The 17,383-nt window shown below is 51.1% G+C and overlaps 1 protein-coding gene across 4 annotated transcripts; it reads left to right on the top strand.

Moving 5' to 3' along the window:
- Position 1: 1 nt before the first annotated feature.
- Naxd (NAD(P)HX dehydratase) lies at positions 2-17,336 on the top strand. Of its 4 annotated transcripts, none has more exons than XM_057752478.1 (10): positions 16-279; positions 5,756-5,906; positions 8,460-8,505; positions 8,908-8,996; positions 10,664-10,772; positions 13,864-13,914; positions 13,999-14,103; positions 14,756-14,876; positions 15,953-16,073; positions 16,966-17,336. In XM_057752478.1, the coding sequence occupies exons 1-10, from the start codon at positions 123-125 to the stop codon at positions 17,114-17,116; spliced, it is 1,101 nt and encodes a 366-aa protein (XP_057608461.1). In that variant the 5' UTR covers positions 16-122; the 3' UTR covers positions 17,117-17,336. The 4 variants fall into 4 exon arrangements, with proteins under 4 accessions (XP_057608463.1, XP_057608464.1, XP_057608461.1 ...); XM_057752479.1 differs by having other exon boundaries at positions 82-162; XM_057752480.1 differs by lacking the exon at positions 15,953-16,073 and having other exon boundaries at positions 2-279; positions 16,966-17,072.
- The last annotated feature ends 47 nt before the right edge of the window (positions 17,337-17,383 follow it).

The raw sequence follows: 17,383 nt of genomic DNA, 5'->3' as shown, positions 1-17,383 counted from the left end.
ACAAAGCCAGTGGCCGTGGTTGGACGGTCTCCCGGGCGCCAGGAGTCCAGAGGAAGGACCAATGGCGGGGGCTCGGCGGCCGCGCGGGGGCAGCTGGGAACCCGGAAGTAGGCCGAGCCGCCATGGGCGTCCGCTCTGTGGCCATCAGCGCCTGCGGGCGAGGTAAGATCGATACCGGCGTCCGGTGGATGGCGGTCCGCGCTTGTGGGGCCGCTGTGGCGGCCGTGGTGGCGCTGCTCTCGGCCGCGATCGCGCTCCACTGGCCGCCGCTACACGCAGGTACCGGCCAGGGCCGCCCGTGCGGGCGGGCGGGTGGGTGGACCCGAGTAGGGCGCCGCGGCGAGCGGGCGGCCCTGCAGGGCGGACTCTGCCTGGCGCGGGCGCCTCCAGCGCCGGGGAGTCAGTGCGGCGGGCCTGACTGAGGGCTAGGTTCCCCTGCTCCCGTGAAACGCTGTGGATCTGGGCTAGACGTGTGGGAGACGCGAGCCGTTCCGTGAGCAGGGCCACTACCGGTGCCCTAGATCAAAGCTTGCAAGTTCTTGGAGGAGGTGGGTGGGGTCAAGGTGTGGCTCACCCACTTTCCTAAGCCCTGCGTTTGGGGATTGTGTTCAGGGGCTTCTTTGAGAGATGGACTAAGTCAAGTGACTTACGGGATTCGGAGCCCCAATTAGACACTTATTTTTGAAGTTTCACTGTGAAACCATGGCTAGCCTGGAATTCCCTTTGAAGAGCAGCCAGACACATCTAAGACCCTGTCCCAGCAGGTGGAGCAGGAGGTAGGTCCCTCTTCAGATAGGACAGACTACGGAGGAAGAACTCATAGGTTGAGCAGATGGGTCGTTTGTCTCCCAGATCTCCTTACATGACTTTCGTTCCTTGTTTATGGATAGTTGCATTTCTAACATCCCTTGTACATCATCCCATTTCTTACAAAGCAGAGAGAGAGAGAGAGAGAGAGAGAGAGAGAGAGAGAGAGCGCACTTTGTCTACCTGTGTAGACAGTCGAGTTTCTGAAGAAGTGACTTAGCCAGCATTCCCCAGGAGTAAGCGGCTGAAGTGGTGAAGTTTACTGTTTGTTGTAGGATTCATTAGGAAGGTTTGACCATGGCCTATGGACATGTTGAACACAGCCAAGGGTAAAATGTGGAGAAATGTTGGCTTTTGTTTTTCAATTTAAGTAGGTGGCACCTCCAAGTCTGTAATGACAGTCACGCCCATAAAAGGCTTTTAAACCCACCTTTATTTAGAGACCTTTTTCCTTGGTTTTTCTTGCCTTACGTTCAGACACTGATTCGTAAGGTTTTGTTTGTTTTTTTGTTTGTACTTCTCTAAAGTTTCATTACTAGATTGACCTGCTAAATGTCTACCACAGAACGGGTCTTCAAAAGAGTCTGTGCTTTGGGTGGGTTTCACTTAATGTATGGGTCGCTGTCGTATGCTCCAACTTAGAATTCAATTCATCAAAGCACTTGGGGCACAAAAGTGGTGGTAGCTATCCTCACCCAGCAAAATGCAGACGGGCGCTACCTGCTTTTCCAGTCCAAGTCACTTATGTAAATAGCATTTACATTTTAAGTAGCCTCTTAATACTTTGGTGGATAAACTCACTAGGGTGGCAGTAAACCAGCTAAAACTTGATCCAGTAGTGTAAAGTGTTGGGAAATCTTATCGACCTGCCTCCGGCCTTTCACCAGCCGAGCTCTCTGTCGTGAGGTAAAAGGACTGACTCTTCAGGGCATTCAGGTTATCTTAATGTTCCAGATTTACATTCCTGGAACAACGGGCAGAAAGCAGCGTGTTCTTCGGTGACAGCAGAGCAGGAAACCTGTGTTGGTCTCAGCTGTCATCTTGTACTCTAGCGTTCTCTACTTCTTTGGTGTAGACGTCTGGTTGGCTGGCTGTGGCTGTGATCAACTCCATGACCGAAGCAGCTTGTGGAGCAAAGGGTTTGTTTCACCTCCTATCTCCTGATCACAGTCATGTTTAAGGGAGGTCAGGAAGGAAGTCGAGACAGGAGCTGAAGCAGAGGCCATGGATGAAGGCGGACCACTGGCTCTGCTGACGTTGTTATACCACACACCTGTGCACCACCTGTACGTGCGCTTCCAGCAAGCTGAGCCCTCCTCTGTCGGTCAGAGTCAAGACAGTTTCCCCACAGACATGGCCCCTCAGTTGCGACTCCTTCTTCCCAGGTGACTCTTGGTTGTGTCAAGTTGACAGTAGAAACTGACCATGACAAGAGGTCTGTAGACTTGGTGGCACTGTGTGGGACGTTTGCTTAATGCAGGAGTGTTAGGCAGCACACAAAAGTTAAAGTAAGTAAGCATTGAGGCCCTTAAGATGGCCCAGGATAATCTGTCCTATAGCATTCCATCCCCCTAGCCAGCTCACCAGACAGTGTAGAGGCATAGTGTGAAGGGGACAGCTGTTTCCCTTCCTTCCTTTTTTCCTTCCTTCCTTCCTTTCTGGTTTTTCGAGACAGGGGTTTTTCTGTCCTGGCACTTGCTTTATAGACCAGGCTGGCCTCGAACTCATAGAGATCCACCTGTCTCTACCTCCTGAGTGTGGGATTAAAGGTTTGCGCTACCACTGCCTGACAAGATTTTTAAAATTTATTTATATCTTATGTGCATTGGTGTTTTGCCTGCATGTGTGTCTGTGTGAGGGTGTTGGATCCCCTGGAACTGGAGTTACAGTTGTGAACTGCCATGTGGGTGCTAGAAATTGAACCTGGGTCCTCTGGAAGAACAGTGTGTGCTCTGAACTGCTAAGCTGTCTCTCCAGCGCCATGGCTTGGATTTTACTTGGCATTCATAGAGATCTAGTTTAAAAAGAACATGCTGCACTTCATGACAGATTTTTCTTTTCCCTCCCAAATGACTCTGGAGAACATTTGAGAAAGATTTGACTCTTTTGGTTAATCAAGTGAATAATTTGACTAAAGAACAAGTTATTTTGCCTTCAAGCGCCCACATTTTGGTAAAATGGCGTAATGGAGTACATTGTGTTCACATCTTGGTGAGCCCCGAGTCACAGAGCACAGCCAGGAGATAGACCATTGGAGAAAGCTCCATTACCTCTAGCAGGTAAAGAACACAGTTAGTCTCAGAGCTGTGCCCTCCCTGACTATAGTGGAGATCCCACTGGGGAGAATGCTCCTGCAAGAAAAGGCTTTAGGGGTTGCCACAACCTTAGTTAGGGTAACTTTTCTGAGCATGCTCAGTTTTAGGTTATTGTTCAAGAAGGAAAGATGCTAGATGGGTTTCTGGGCTGCTTAGCTCACAGTAGGAGAGTCCGTGCCGAGAGGGTAAATGACAGGTGCAAGCTCTTCTGGCTCTGCTCAGTTTGGGGTCATAAAGGTCATGGGCTGGAATATTCCTAGACATGTTCAGTGAGTCTTTAGTTGTCTGTCAAAGGAGTGGTCGTAATGACTTGGTGACCCCGGCAGCCTCTGCAAGGCTCTCCCAGTGTTAACTGCAACAGAAGGGACGACTCTAAAGGTACAGTAATGGAGTGCCAGCTTCACTTGGCAGCTAACCATAGCATCTCGCCATCTCTGGAGCCTGTTTCCTCATCTCTAAGTGGGTGGTAATTAGCTGTGCGGAGCAGGATGACCTTCAGCATTCAGCCTGGCACTCCTCACCCCAGGATCAGATACAGGGACAACTGGGACATCATGCTTTTGCCCCAAGTGGTAGGAGGGGCTGCAGAAGAGAGGGGTTTTATCACAGGTGTGGGCAGGAATGGAAGCCAGGTCTCAGATGGCTTCAGAGGCTTGGGGGGCAGGGAGGTGTTTCCTCAGATGCCACTACTCCTGGAACAGATGTAGGCTATCTGTTATCTCTCACAGCAGCGGACAGTGAGTCCTGTGTAGGTGGCCCGATAACAGGCTCCTGGGACAGCTGCTTCTTTGTCGGGCCTGGAGCTTTTCTCTGCCAGAGGTTCCCTGTGGGCTTGGAGGTTGGTGAAAGATGGTTGGGCCATGGTAGTCAGTCCTGTCCTTACATTTGGGCCTATGCCTGTACACGAGAGTCAGGGAGATAGTCCAGTCCATGGTGCTTGCCACGTTAGCACAAAGACCTGGACCTGTCCCCAGCCCTATAGAAAGACAGGCATGGTGCCGCACGCTTGTACTCCCAGTCTGGGGAGAGCAACAGGAGGGTCCCCAGGACTCCCTGGCCAGCCAGTCGAGCCTAACCAGCAAGGCCCAGTCCTCACGAGAGTACCTGGCTCAGTAAAGTGCTGTGGCTCAGCCGCGGGGCTGTGGTGCTGGGGAGGCGCAGACAGGAGCGTCTGGCCCTTGCTGTTTGGCTCAGGGAAAAACCTGGCTCAAAACATAAGGTGGAGAGTAACTGAGGAAAACAACCAGAACTCTGGTCTCCACACATCTAGGCTCACGTGTGCACACTCACTACTTCCCCCTCCACACACACTCACAGGTACACACTCACTACTTCCCCCTCCACACAAAGGCTTACGTGTGCACACTCACTACTACCCCCTCCACACACACTCACTACTTCCCCCTCCACACACACTCACATGTACACACTCACTACTACCCCCTCCACACACACAAAGGCTCACGTGTGCACACTCATTACTTCCCCCTCCACACACACACTCACATCACGTGTGCACACTCACTACTTCCCCCTCCACACACACACATCCAAGCTCACATGTGTATACTCACTACTTCCCCCTCCACATACACAAAGGCTCACGTGCGCACCCTCATTACTTCCCCCTGCACACACACATCTAGGCTCACATGTGCACACTCACTGCTTCCCCCTCTTACACACACACAAAGGGGGAAATAAGGTGGACAGCTCCTGAAGAGCAGTACCAAGGTTGACCTCTGGCCTTCATGCGTGTGTGTGCATGTGCACACACCCCCATGGGAAATAATGAAATATTTTATTGAGCAAAAGTAAGCAAGGTCAAGCTGGAAGAGACTGAGATGACTTTCCCCCAAGGAGCTAAGGGAGCTTTGTCCTGAGTGGATTTGTGGACCTTTGTTTCAGGAAAATAGTGTTTGTTTCCAGGGATCCTTACATTCTATAGACTCTGTAGATAGCGCATAGAAACACATTTTATGATCGTAGAGAACATGTGCATTGGGTTCTGTGGCGTATACCAACATTTCCCTACAGCTGATCTGTTGTACATCAAAACAAAACTCACATCTACAGGAAGTTTTCCAAGAAAAGCCAGTTAAGCCGGGCGGTGGTGGCGCACGCCTTTAATCCCAGCACTCGGGAGGCAGAGGCAGGCGGATCTCTGTGAGTTCGAGACCAGCCTGGTCTACAGAGCTAGTTCCAGGACAGGCTCCAAAGCCACAGAGAAACCCTGTCTCGAAAAACCAAAAAAAAAAAAAAAAAAAAAAAAGCCAGTTAAATGGAGGTAATTAGACACACCTCTGCGTGGTGCAGCTGCTCCACAGTGCCGCCTTGAGCCTAGGATGCGCTGTGTTTAGAGCCTTCCTAGGCAATCTGATTAGCGTCTGATGGATATCGAGATGCGGTTGGGGATAATCGGATGGACGTGACTACAGCGCAAGGTTGATGAAGGTCCCACAGATGCCGTACATTACAGAAGCCTGGCGTACAGTGTGCTGCTCTGCTGTCATCTGACCGTCATTACCCCGAGAACTAAGATAAACTCGAGAGCTCGTGTGGGCAGCTTTGGGAAGCATGCTAGATGGTGTTTACTCTTAAGTCTCTAATGACTTCATTTTTCTGTTTTGCAGTTTTACAAAGAGCATTCTCCCTCCATACAGCACACTCTACAAAGGACATGGAGAATTTTTTTCAGTTGGTGAGAAACATTGTGCCTGCTCTAACCTCGAAGAAACACAAAGGGCAGGATGGAAGAATAGGCATAGTCGGGGGCTGTCAAGAGTGAGTGCTGGCTGTAAGACAGTCATATTTATAAAAGCCACCCCCTCCTGCCTGTCTGTCTACATCTGCCATCCATCTCTGCACCTACCTTTCTTTCCCCATCAGTCCGTCTGTCCATCCATCCGCCTGTCCATCCATCCGTCCATTCAGCCGTGTGTAGTGATCATTTCCAATGCAAAGCACTCCTCACCGACCACCTTTCTGACTAAGTAAGGTCTGGGGAGTCCCGCTGCCTCCTCACAGTGTCAGTGCTGACGCGCTTTCGGTGCTCTCGCGTAGTGGCGTATCCATGTCCTGTGTGCAGTGCTGTGGGTACCTGTGGGCTCCTGGGAGCGTCTGGGAGTGCCTGTGGGCCGGTGCGACCTTTTTACAGGCCCATACTGCACGTGTGCAGTCGTCTGGGACTCTCTGGAGATCTTAGTTTTGCTGAGATTCATTCTATCTTCTTTTCTTCATACTTTGTGGCTGTGTCCGGCATGTAAGGATCTATAATCTGTCCTTGTGTGTGAGTCCTTCTGCCGCTGGCCCCAGTTCTCCCCTGTTCCTGTCTGGGAGTCTGCCCACCAGGCTAAGCTCAAACTCAGTCTCCCTGTCTCGTCCTCTGTGTGCTGGGATCACAGGTGGAATCCCATTTAGCCTTGCTGTTCGTCCTTTACCTTTTTTTTTTAAAGATTTATTAATTATGTATACAGTGTTATGTCTGTATGCTTGCTGACCAAAAGAGGGCACCAGATCTCATTACAGATGACTGTGAGCCATGTGGTTGCTGGGAATTGAACTCAGGACCTCTGGAAGAGCAGTCAGTGCTCTTAACCTCTGAGCCATCTCTCCAGCCCCTCGTCCTTTACCTTATACTGTTTCCTTCTGTATTTCCATCTTCTTAGCATCTCTTTTGAGTAGTCTGAAATGCCTTCCACTTGGAAATCCAGCCTGCGTGCACTCTTCCATGTACCACTGTGCTTCACAGTTTGCAAAGCGGCTGGTGAGAGCTTTGGTGACAACTGCCAAGCAGTTCCAGCCACCAGTTCTGCTTTTCCCTCTGAATTTGCATTCATAATTGGATTCAGAATTCCCATCTTGAGCCGGGCTGTGGTGGCGCACGCCTTTAATCCCAGCACTCGGGAGGCAGAGGCAGGCGGATCTCTGTGAGTTCGAGGCCAGCCTGGTCTACAAGAGCTAGTTCCAGGACAGGAACCAAAAACCACGGAGAAACCCTGTCTCGAAAAATCAAAAAAAAAAAAAAAAAAAGAATTCCCATCTTGCCAAGGGGTAATGGCACCTGCCTTTAATCCCAGCACTCAGTGGCACTTGTGAGGCAGAGACAGGCCAATCTCTGTGAGTTCAAGGCCAGCCTGGTCTCCAGACCTAGTTCAGGGATAGCTAGGGCTACACAGAGAAACCCTGTCTCAAAAAACAAAGAATTCCAGTTGAGCTTCTTAGATGGTGAATTTAGGGGTGTGTATTGTGGGGCGCATCTGTGCTTGTGCTCTTGCCCTCTCTGGTTCCTCATGACGTAGTGCTTTGGCAGCAGAGTCCCTGTTTACTGTGCTGGTGACTGGCTGGCTGTAGACTTCCCAGAAGCAGTGGTAGTGCTGCTGTGGTAACCTGGGGGAGATCATGCCGTCTGCACCCCGTTTGTCAGCGTGCACTCTGCTCATCCAGACCATCTCTCTAGAGACTGCTGTTCCTCCCGGGTAGGTCTGGGGGTGTGGCTTCGGCTTTGGAATGTTCCATTAGTCTGTCTTAGACGCTCCTCATCTGTTGGCCTCTGTTACCATCCCAACTGCCCTCTCTTCCCTGGTGGCTCCCATGTGCTGTGTGGAGTGATCTCCTGTGGTCCTGGTCCATTCTGCAGTGTCTTGTGAAACACCTCTGTTTGTGGGAAAGGGAGAGTGTGTGTGGTCCCTCTGTAGTCCTTTCTCTGGTGATTTGGACACACTTTGTTGACACACTTGTGGAAGAGCAGGTCACATGTTTGAGAATTTCCGTGCACTCAGCATTTGTCCCTGGTTTGTTGGGGGGTGGGAGGACGTGGGTGACAACCTATACCAGTGGCGATGAGCACAGTGACTCTGTACGTGAACACCATGCCAAGCATGAGATTGCCACGGGCCACAAGAGCTTAGACAAGAAGCTGGGAACCACAGAGCAGGGTGCAGTGACCCTGTATGGCTTCTGCTGGTGTCACTCATAGAAGACAGGGTTCTTCTACTCTGAGGACCTGACTCTGCTGACTGCCTTGAGTTGGGGTCACCTCCACCTTCACCCCTACAGAAGCCTGCAGCTAGCTAGCCCTGTCTTGTACCTGGTACAGAGTCACGCAGCCAGTGTTGAGAAATGGCCACAGTTGTCGTGTGGAGCGTCTCTAGTTCTGACTTCTGTGTGAATGTTTACTGAGCATCTCCTGCATGCTGACTTCATGTTTGGGGCCTGGAGTCTATGTCACTTCTGATAATTCATATCTATTCACATATTCTTCTTATCTTGGTAACCTATTATTGGTAGACGTGTGTCGCTTCACTGAAGTTTTGATTTCAATTGTTCCGATTTCAGGTACACAGGAGCACCATATTTTGCAGGAATCTCGGCTCTGAAAGTGGTAGGTTTACCTCAGAGTGTTTATTGGGGTTCCTCTGATTAAAAGTTGGGTTATTTAGGGACCTGGAAAGATGACAATGTGTTTAAGAATACTTGAAATACACTCATGAAGGCATGAGTTCACATTCCCAGCACACACAAAAAGCCTGGCATGGCCATTCATGCCTGTATCCCCAGCATTATTGAAGGCAGAGACAGGAGGATCCCCAAGGTTTACTGACCACCAGCCTAGCTTCAGGTTCAGTGAGAGACCTTATCTCGGGGGAGTTTACCTTTTAGTGCAGAATGTGACAGCCTTGGGTACTGCATGCATCATATGTCATGGTGTGAGAGATCAAGCTGCTGGTGGTTGGTCCTGTTGACCATGGCCTTCTCTAAGCCCACCTCTGATTTTATTTCTCAGGGTGCAGATTTGACCCATGTGTTCTGTGCCAGGGAGGCTGCGCCAGTGATCAAGTCCTATAGCCCAGAGCTGATCGTCCACCCCGTCCTGTGAGTCTGCACTGTGGGTGTCTTTACCTGCAGGAGAATTTTCACACTCGTGTGTCTGTTGTACTCTGGGTGCTACATGGAGTAAGAAAAGTATAATGAGGCCCAGGCCTTGTGGCGCACACCTTTCTCCCCAGCTAGGGCTCAGGCCAGAGGCTTTCTAATTGGAGGCCAGCTTGGACAACTAACAGCCTATCAAATAAAACTTTTAAAAGGTTTAGGATGTAGCTCACAAAGTGGATATTTGATCCCCAGCACCATTAAAGAAAAGAAAATCGGGCTGGAAAGATGGCTTAGCGGTTAAGAGCATTGCCTGCTCTTCCAAAGGTCCTGAGTTCAATTCCCGGCAACCAGATGGTGGTTCACAACCATCTGTAATGAGGTCTGGTGCCCTCTTCTGGTCTGCAGACAGAATATTGTAAATAAATTTTTTTTTTTTTTTTTTCGAGACAGGGTTTCTCTGTAGCTTTGGTGCCTGTCCTGGAACTAGCTCTTGTAGACCAGGCTGGCCTCGAACTCACAGAGATCCTCCTGCCTCTGCCTCCCGAGTGCTGGGATTAAAGGCGTGCGCCACCACCAGCCGGCTAAATAAATATTTTTTAAAAAGAAAAGAAAGTCAGAGTGAGTCCATCATTGTGCATCAGCATAAGACAGTGAGAGGGCTAGAGGGGGACCTGGGACGCGGGCGCGGGGGGGGGGGGGTTAGGGGCAGGGAATAGGGACGACAGGTGCTGTGTTATGTGGTGTACCGAGCAGGGGTGCCTGAGGCAGTGCTCACAGTGCTTGAGCTCTGTTCAGCTTGGTTCACTGGGTACCTCTGAGCTGAGCAGAATCTGTCCAGGGGCTCCCCAGAACTTCAGAAATGACAGGGCCCACATGTCACCCTGGGCAGTGCCACCAAGGACTGAAACTTAGCTGAAGAAGCTCAGGACAGGACCATTCTTTTTGTTTCACTTTATCCACAATAAAAATAAAGTGGGACTGAAGAGGTGGCTGAGCAGGTGACAGCACCAGCTGCTCTTGCAGAGGACCCAGGTTCTAGTCCAGGTCCCCACATGGCACTCCCAGCCATCCATAACATTAGTTTGAAGGAATCGGATGCCCTCCTCTGACCCCTGCAGGTACTATGTACACATGTAGTGCACAGACAGACATGCAGGCGAAAGCAGTCTTTAAATGCTAAAACAAGCTGCTAGGCATGGTGGCGCACATCTTTAATCCCATCCCTCCGGAATCGGAGGCAGGTGATCTCTGAGTTCAAGGCCAGCCTGGTCTACAAAGCAAGTTCTAGGACAGCCAGGACTACACAGAGATTGGAAAGAAAAAAAAAAAGCAGCTAAAACAAAAATAAACCAGTACATGGAGAAGACTGAGGAGATGCAAGGGTCAAATGCATCCTGGGACAGAGACAGGATGGGATTGTGGATCAGCTGCTCAGAGCTGAGCCAGCCCTCAGTTGTGGTTTTCTGGAGTGTACGTATGTAGGATACTCACGGGAGCAGTGGCTAGGGAACTGTGGGAACTTCCCTCCTGCTGGGACGTCAACTGGTGTAGGGCACTTCTCGCATGTGCAGGGTCATGGGTTCAGTCCTCAGCACCACACACACGCAGTGGTCTAAAATAAGCACATGAGAGTCTTGAGAAACCGTTCTGTCTTTTTCCTATTTTAGTGACAGTTCTAATGCTGTTGAGGAGGTGGAGAAATGGCTCCCCAGGCTGCATGCCCTTGTCGTGGGCCCTGGCCTAGGTAGGGACGACCTTCTTCTCAACAATGTCAGGGTAAGTGGTGTCACTGTTAAGCACTCTGCCTCTCAGATACAGTATTGCACACAAATGTTTCTTTTGTTCCTCGGGCTCAGTTGCCCGTTGTTGTTGGTCATTGGACCTCATCTTGGAAGTGGACGGAGCTGTGTTGGGGGGTGGAGGGTAACCAGTAGTGGCGAGGGTCTTCCAGAGCAGAGCAGACTGGACGAGTCTCTTGGCTCCAGGGTTTTGTTTTGTATGAGCAACCACAGACAGTAGAAGATGCTGTGGGGTTTCCTGTTGAGTTCCAGGGAGGAGTGGCAGGTTTATGTCCCTTCTAGCGTGACCCTGCTTGCCAGGGGTCCTGGTGCTGATTCTGTCTCTGTAGCTCTCAGTTACATAAGTTTGCTGAGAGAAATTGGATCGTGTGCTGTTGTGTGACTAGGCAGCATGTTGTCGCACCTGCAGTTCATGTTGCAGTGTGTCAGGCCTCTCCTTCCAAACTGCAGTGTCCTGAACTCGGTGCCCTCAGTGACGGTGCACCTGGGACTCTGTCTGCTGGAGCCTGGGCTTTGCCATCTGAGGATCAGTCAGCCTTCTGATCTGCAGAGGAGGCTGGGGCTGCAGGAGGGATGTGTTGACCCTGTAGATGAAGTTTCTCATCCGCAGGCTGGTTTTGAACCCACGCCATCTAGGATGCTCAGTCATCACGCCATGTTTCTTTTCAGCTTGTTCTGTGGGTCCTGCAGATACTTTCCTGCGAGTGCACCTGGCTCTCACTTCCAGACTATTTTAATAGCTGCATCAGAACTGTGTACTTACTGTTAGGCTTCTCGGGCTGTTTCTTCCTAAGTGATGTGTCTGCCTCCCGAGTGCTGCCACGCCCACGAGTGATATTTTAAATGTTCGCACGCGCACCTTCACAGGGCTCTGCTCCTGGTGCTGGCACTCATCCTTCCGAGAACCCCGGCTTGTGCTGGGGTGAACCTTTCCAGTGCTTTGGTGACAGCTTTATTGGGGAAACTAGAAGAGACCTTGGTGTCCCATTACCAAATAGTCTGAAATCAGACATGAACCTAGATCTGAATGGCAGACCCTGTAGGTTGACAGGAAAGCCAGAGACACAGCCAGCAAGCTGGAGTATTGTTAAGATAGGAAATGAGCTTCTCTGGGACCCATGTGCCCTGTCCTTGCTTAGACTTTTGTGCCCCCACTTAGGACCTGTGAGCCAGTGCCAGACAAAATTTACGTTTCCTATGCTGGCACTTTCCTTGTGAGCTGACAGTTCTGTGTCAGCTTGATGCAAGCTAGAGTCATCAGAGAGGAGGGAGTCGGAATTGAGAAAATGCCTCTGTAAGATCAAGCTGTTCACAAGTCTGTACAGCGTTTTCTTAATTACTGATTGATGGGGGAGGACCCAGCCCATTGTGGATGGTGCCACCCCAGACCAGTGGTCCTGAGTTCTGTAAGAAAGCAGGCTGAGGCTGGGCAGTGGTGGTAGCGCTCGCCTTTAATCCTAGCACTTGAGAGGCACAGACAGTGAATCTCTGTGAGTTTGAGGCCAGTCTGATCTACAGAGTGAATTCTGGACAGCCAGGACTGTTTGACAAACTGTTCTCAAAAAAACAAAGCAAGCCATGATGAGCAAACCAGTTCGCCATGGCCTCTGCATCAGCTCCTGTCTCCAGGTCCTGTCCAGTTTGAGTTCCTGCCCTGGCTTCGTCCAGTGGTAGACTATAATGCAGAAGTATAGCCACATAAACCCTTTCCTCCCCAAGTTGCTCTTGTTCACTGTGCGTCCTATGACAAGTCACCCTAACTAGGACTCAGGAAACAGGACCGCGGGTGTCAGGCCCCGGTTACACTTACTTCGTCTCCTCGTGTTTTCTACTAGTCTGTTTATCACCTTTTTCTTTTAATCTTAAAAATGTATTTGTGTGCACACACTGCATGTGTGAATGTACATGTCACAGCATATGGGTGGAGGTCAGAGGTCAACTTCCCTACCACCCTATAGAGGGAGGCCTGGCACCTTTACTGTGAGCCATTTTACTGGCCCATCTGATTGCCATATGCAGCATATTAGTTGATAACAGTACATTGATTAATATATATCTGTACTTTTTAAATGGGAAGCCTTTGAGGCTTTCAGAAGAGGACGAAGGATCAGTCCTGTGGGAAAAGGGTTCACTGTTATGATCACCTGCTGTTTAAAAGCATGTGAGTAAAATGGTAGAAAGATGGGTAACAGTTGATTGGAGAATCCCCAAAAATCAAGTACTGCAGCGCGGCATGAGCCGGGCGCTTGGCGATGCAGTGGGTCTTGGTGAGCTGGTCTGGGAGCTGTGCTGGCTCTGCCCCTGCTGTTTTATAACTGGCTGTACTGTTTGCTTGCCTGTGACTGCATAAGCACTGCCAGCTCCTTCCTCCTCTTGGGGAGATGCACTTGTTCTGTGGGAGGGTCCCCTACAGGCTTTCCAGCAGGCCGGGAAGTGACGGGGTGAGGACAGAACGAAACAGCCGGATTTTGGTAAATGGTGCTGGAGCCCAAGACTCTTGGACTCTGGCCCAGATCATTTTACTTTAGCCATATTTAAGCACAGCACAATTTGGGGAAAAAATATTCAGATAACAATTACCTCAGCTCAAGTGCACAACAGTTTAAGACATGTTTACACTGAGAGTCTTTACAAAGTCCTTCTGGCTTTTTTCACAGAAATGGGTACTGTAGATAGTGCCCAAGGTTTATAGTCTAGGGAGCTTGATGGAGGTAAACAAGGGCCTGTGGGGTCAGGGTGGCCTGGCCCTAAGGTAACATGGAGCCACTCAGGCTGTTGTAAAGTACAGGTGACCTTACTCACTAGAAGCAGTGCTCGAGATGTAAGGGGAAAGGGTCTAGGATGAGTAAACCATAAATTCTGGGGATATGGCAGAGCCTGTCTCTGACAGCAAAAGATCACCAGGTTGTAAAACCACATCCGTTCCTGACATTCCAGGGGGAGCAACTAAACCCCGCCTTCCACTGAAGGGTAAGCTGTGTCCAGCTTCCCTGGCTTCTCCAGTGCTCAGATGTGTGCCCGTGGCTTTTTGCCCTCTACATTGTTCATCTTGTCTGCTTTTCTGGCAGGGCATTTTAGAAGCAAGCAAGGCCAGGGACATCCCTGTGGTCATCGACGCGGTGAGTGTGGCCTCTCATCTCCCCACACAGTCAGCACAGGGTCTCTGAGGCCCAGCGGTGAAGGTGCGTCCTTGTTCTGCACAGGATGGCCTGTGGCTGATAGCTCAGCAGCCGGCCCTCATCCACAGTTACCAGAAGGCCATTCTCACCCCCAACCGAGTGGAGTTCCGCAGGCTCTGGGAAGCTGTGGTGAGTTCATAGGCTTTGGGGAAGGAGGAACCTGACCTGGGGTGAAGTGAGCTCCAGGGCTGTGCCCATCTCAGGACATAGGCCTGTCTCTGCAGGGAGGCCAACGTGCAGATCCTTAGAGATGTTTGCCCTGGGCTCTACCACGCATGCTTCTCATGCCTCCTGTAGTTCCCACATAGAATTTATTGATGAATGATGGTGTGGTGGGCTTTGGCCAGGGACTGCCTGCTGTGGTCACAGGCCCAGTCACTCCGTCCTCAAGTGCTAGCTGACCTACAGCCTCTGCTCCATGGGGTGTGGGGACAGAATGAAGTAAAGTGAAGCCATGAGTCCTGATGGCACGTGTCCCAAACCTGTGCTCTCTGTGTGTGGGGGGGGGCACGCACAACAGCAGCAACCAAGTTTGTGTTATTTCTACAACCTGGTCTAGTCAGGGAGAGGAGGACAAGTCGAGAGTAAGCATTGGTGTCAGCATCCCTTGGAGGGTCTGGTACCAGTGATGTCCTGGCCACTTCCTACTCTTACCCCTCAGCCCTTAGCAGTGCCCTTGATTTCTGTGGGCATGAACATCTGAGACTTCTCAGGATGAGTACTCACCTTGCCTCCTGTGAACCTGTGTATCCAGGACTTGATTTCTGTGCTTGTCTTGTAGCTCAATAGTCCTGTGGACACCCAGGGCCACAGTGAATCTGTACTGAAGCTCAGCCAGGCCCTGGGGAACATCACAGTGGTCCAGAAAGGAGAGCATGACCTGATCTCCGATGGTCAGCAGGGTGAGTGGGGACCTTCCATGCCACCCGGAGGCCACGCTGACATGACCTGGAAGCCTCATGTTTATTCATACCTGTTGGTACACGTTTAATTTGCCAGCCACAGCCTCTGTGTACTCCTGAAGGTTTGCATGGGCTGTGGGGACACAAGGGTGTTTGGGCCTTCACTGCAAGCTCAGCAAGGGTCTCAGACCTTGCACTTTGACTGACTTGAAACCATTTCCAGCCAGGTGTGGTACACACTCGAGCACACATGTATGTGTGCACACATGTGCATGCACACACAGAAATAAAAACATTTCCAGGAAGCAGGGTTGAGACAGAGAGCCTGCATACTCCTGGGCCGCCATCTCTACCTGTCACCTCCCTTTCTGGAAGGCGCCCACACATAATAGCAGCCATTTGGGTCTTTTGTTGGATTTTGTCTTATTCTAACTAGAAAGTAAAGGAAACCTCAGCACTGGTGTTCGCTGGAAATGTGAGCTGCCTTTGCCTAGGAGCTGAAGAGTGGGGCAGAGTGGAGGCAGGGGAGCGTGTGGATGTCCTAGTAAGTCTGCACTCTGCACTCCCAGGGATGGCCAGGCCACCATTATATTGTTAGTTTACGTAGCTGTTAGGGAGATATGGAGTCATTGACAGAAACCTGAATTTAGAGTCTTTAGAACATCAAGGGACACGTGGTCACTTATGTGAACACACACATACCTACCCTCAGTCAGGACAGGAAATGCACGGAATGGCCTCAGGGCAGCCAGACCATAGTGACGAGGCACTCCTGATGCCAGCACACTCAAATGTAGCACAAGGGTTAAAAACATTTCCTAAGGAAACCATTTTCACGTGCACAAGTATATAGTGGTTAGTGGGAGGACCCAAGTGAGGTGCCTGGGCATGCTGCTGGTGGGGTTTTGGAGACGTGTGGAGATGGCGTTTGGGCTGGGTCAGGCTGTGCCCTGCAGCACTGCTCTCTTGGGAGCTCATCCTCTTCTTGGTCTGGGGTGGAGGGCCTCCTTGGAACAAGCAGGGAGGGGGCAGCTCACGGTGTTGGTACTGATGCCTGCTCGCGTCTGTCCTGACAGTGCTTGTGTGCAGCCAAGAAGGCAGCAGCCGCAGGTGTGGGGGCCAAGGAGACCTCCTGTCAGGCTCCCTGGGTGTCATGGCGCACTGGGCCCTCCTTGCTGGACCAGAGAGAACAAATGGGTATGGCACCCTTCCTTTGTCCTGCTCTGATACCGTTAATGCTGTCAGCTCTCCAGCAGCTCACATGTCAAATTCCTGTAGTGTCCCGGGTGAACTATCAGTACTCCGTGGGAGACATCTGCTTCCAAGGGTCCCCTGTCCACACACATGCTAGACCCAAACCTACCATACCAGCTGAGGGTGGGGCCCTGGCAGCCATGGTTGGTTAGGACACCACTGTGGAAAATTCAGCAGTGGCTTCTATAAACTGAAGTAGAGAGCAGACAGGGTGGAGGGATGGCTGTCCTGGACACTGGTCTTCATAGGTGTGTGATCTCTGAGGCAGCAGGATGCTAAGCTCACAGATTGCCCACACATAACTTGTCCTGTGGACCATTATGGCCACATATACTAAGTATGAGGTGCCCAGTTTCTGGAGCCCCACTCAACACCACTGGAGGAAATGATGTTTCAGGTGGACGTTAGTTTGCTCAGTTCTGCAGGGGAGTGGCACAAAGGGCGGTTCTAGTTTGTCCTCCAGCCCAAGATGGGTGCGCAGTGGAGTAGCGGGTCTGCATTCGGACCTCAGGTGTCCCGCCACACACTAAGAAAACCAGGGAGTGCTGTTAAAGCCTCACACCAGGAAAAGCTGCTTCCCTCTGTTGGGTTCTGGGCCATCTCCAGGGTAGACCCAGGGCCTCCTAGTGCTCCCTAGGCCTGTGATCTGCCACTGAGCCATATGCCAGCCACAAATGCGGGTGTCTGGGCTCAGCTGCAGTACGCTGCCTTCTCAGGGCCCAGCTGGCTTGAGCTTGCTATTTGGGAGTTGAAGGTAGAAATGGGTGGAAAGTCAGAGCCCAGAGCTCTTGACAGGGCCTATGATAAGGCCTTTGATTCTGCTCTTGTCTTACAGCTTCAGCCCACTACTGGTGGCTGCCTGGGGTGCTTGCACCCTCACAAGGGAGTGTAATCATCAGGCTTTCCAGAGGTACGGGCGCTCCACAACCACCACCGACATGATCGCCGAGGTAGGACCTGCCTTCAGCAAGCTCTTCACGACCTAAGCCAGTGCCAACTGAAAGGTGCCACAGACTGTCCTCCGCGTACCGAGCCTAAACTAGCTGACAGAGAATTTAGGACACAGCCGTCCATCCTGACTAAATAGAGTTGAGGTGTTATGACACTAATGTGCTCTTGTGCAGTTTTCTTGGCTTCTTGGCAGTAACAAGGAGAAAGTGAGAATAAAGATCTCCTAGCAGCCCACCTGTATGGGGCTCGTTCCGAGACAGCACACTGGAGTCTGTTCTTTGCTTCTCACTCCCTACCATCAC

The sequence above is a fragment of the Chionomys nivalis genome, chromosome 20 (genome assembly GCF_950005125.1).
Source record: "Chionomys nivalis chromosome 20, mChiNiv1.1, whole genome shotgun sequence".
Lineage (NCBI taxonomy): Eukaryota > Metazoa > Chordata > Mammalia > Rodentia > Cricetidae > Chionomys > Chionomys nivalis.
The sequence above is the reverse complement of the archived record's forward strand: the minus strand, read 5'-3'. Positions and strand labels throughout refer to the sequence as shown.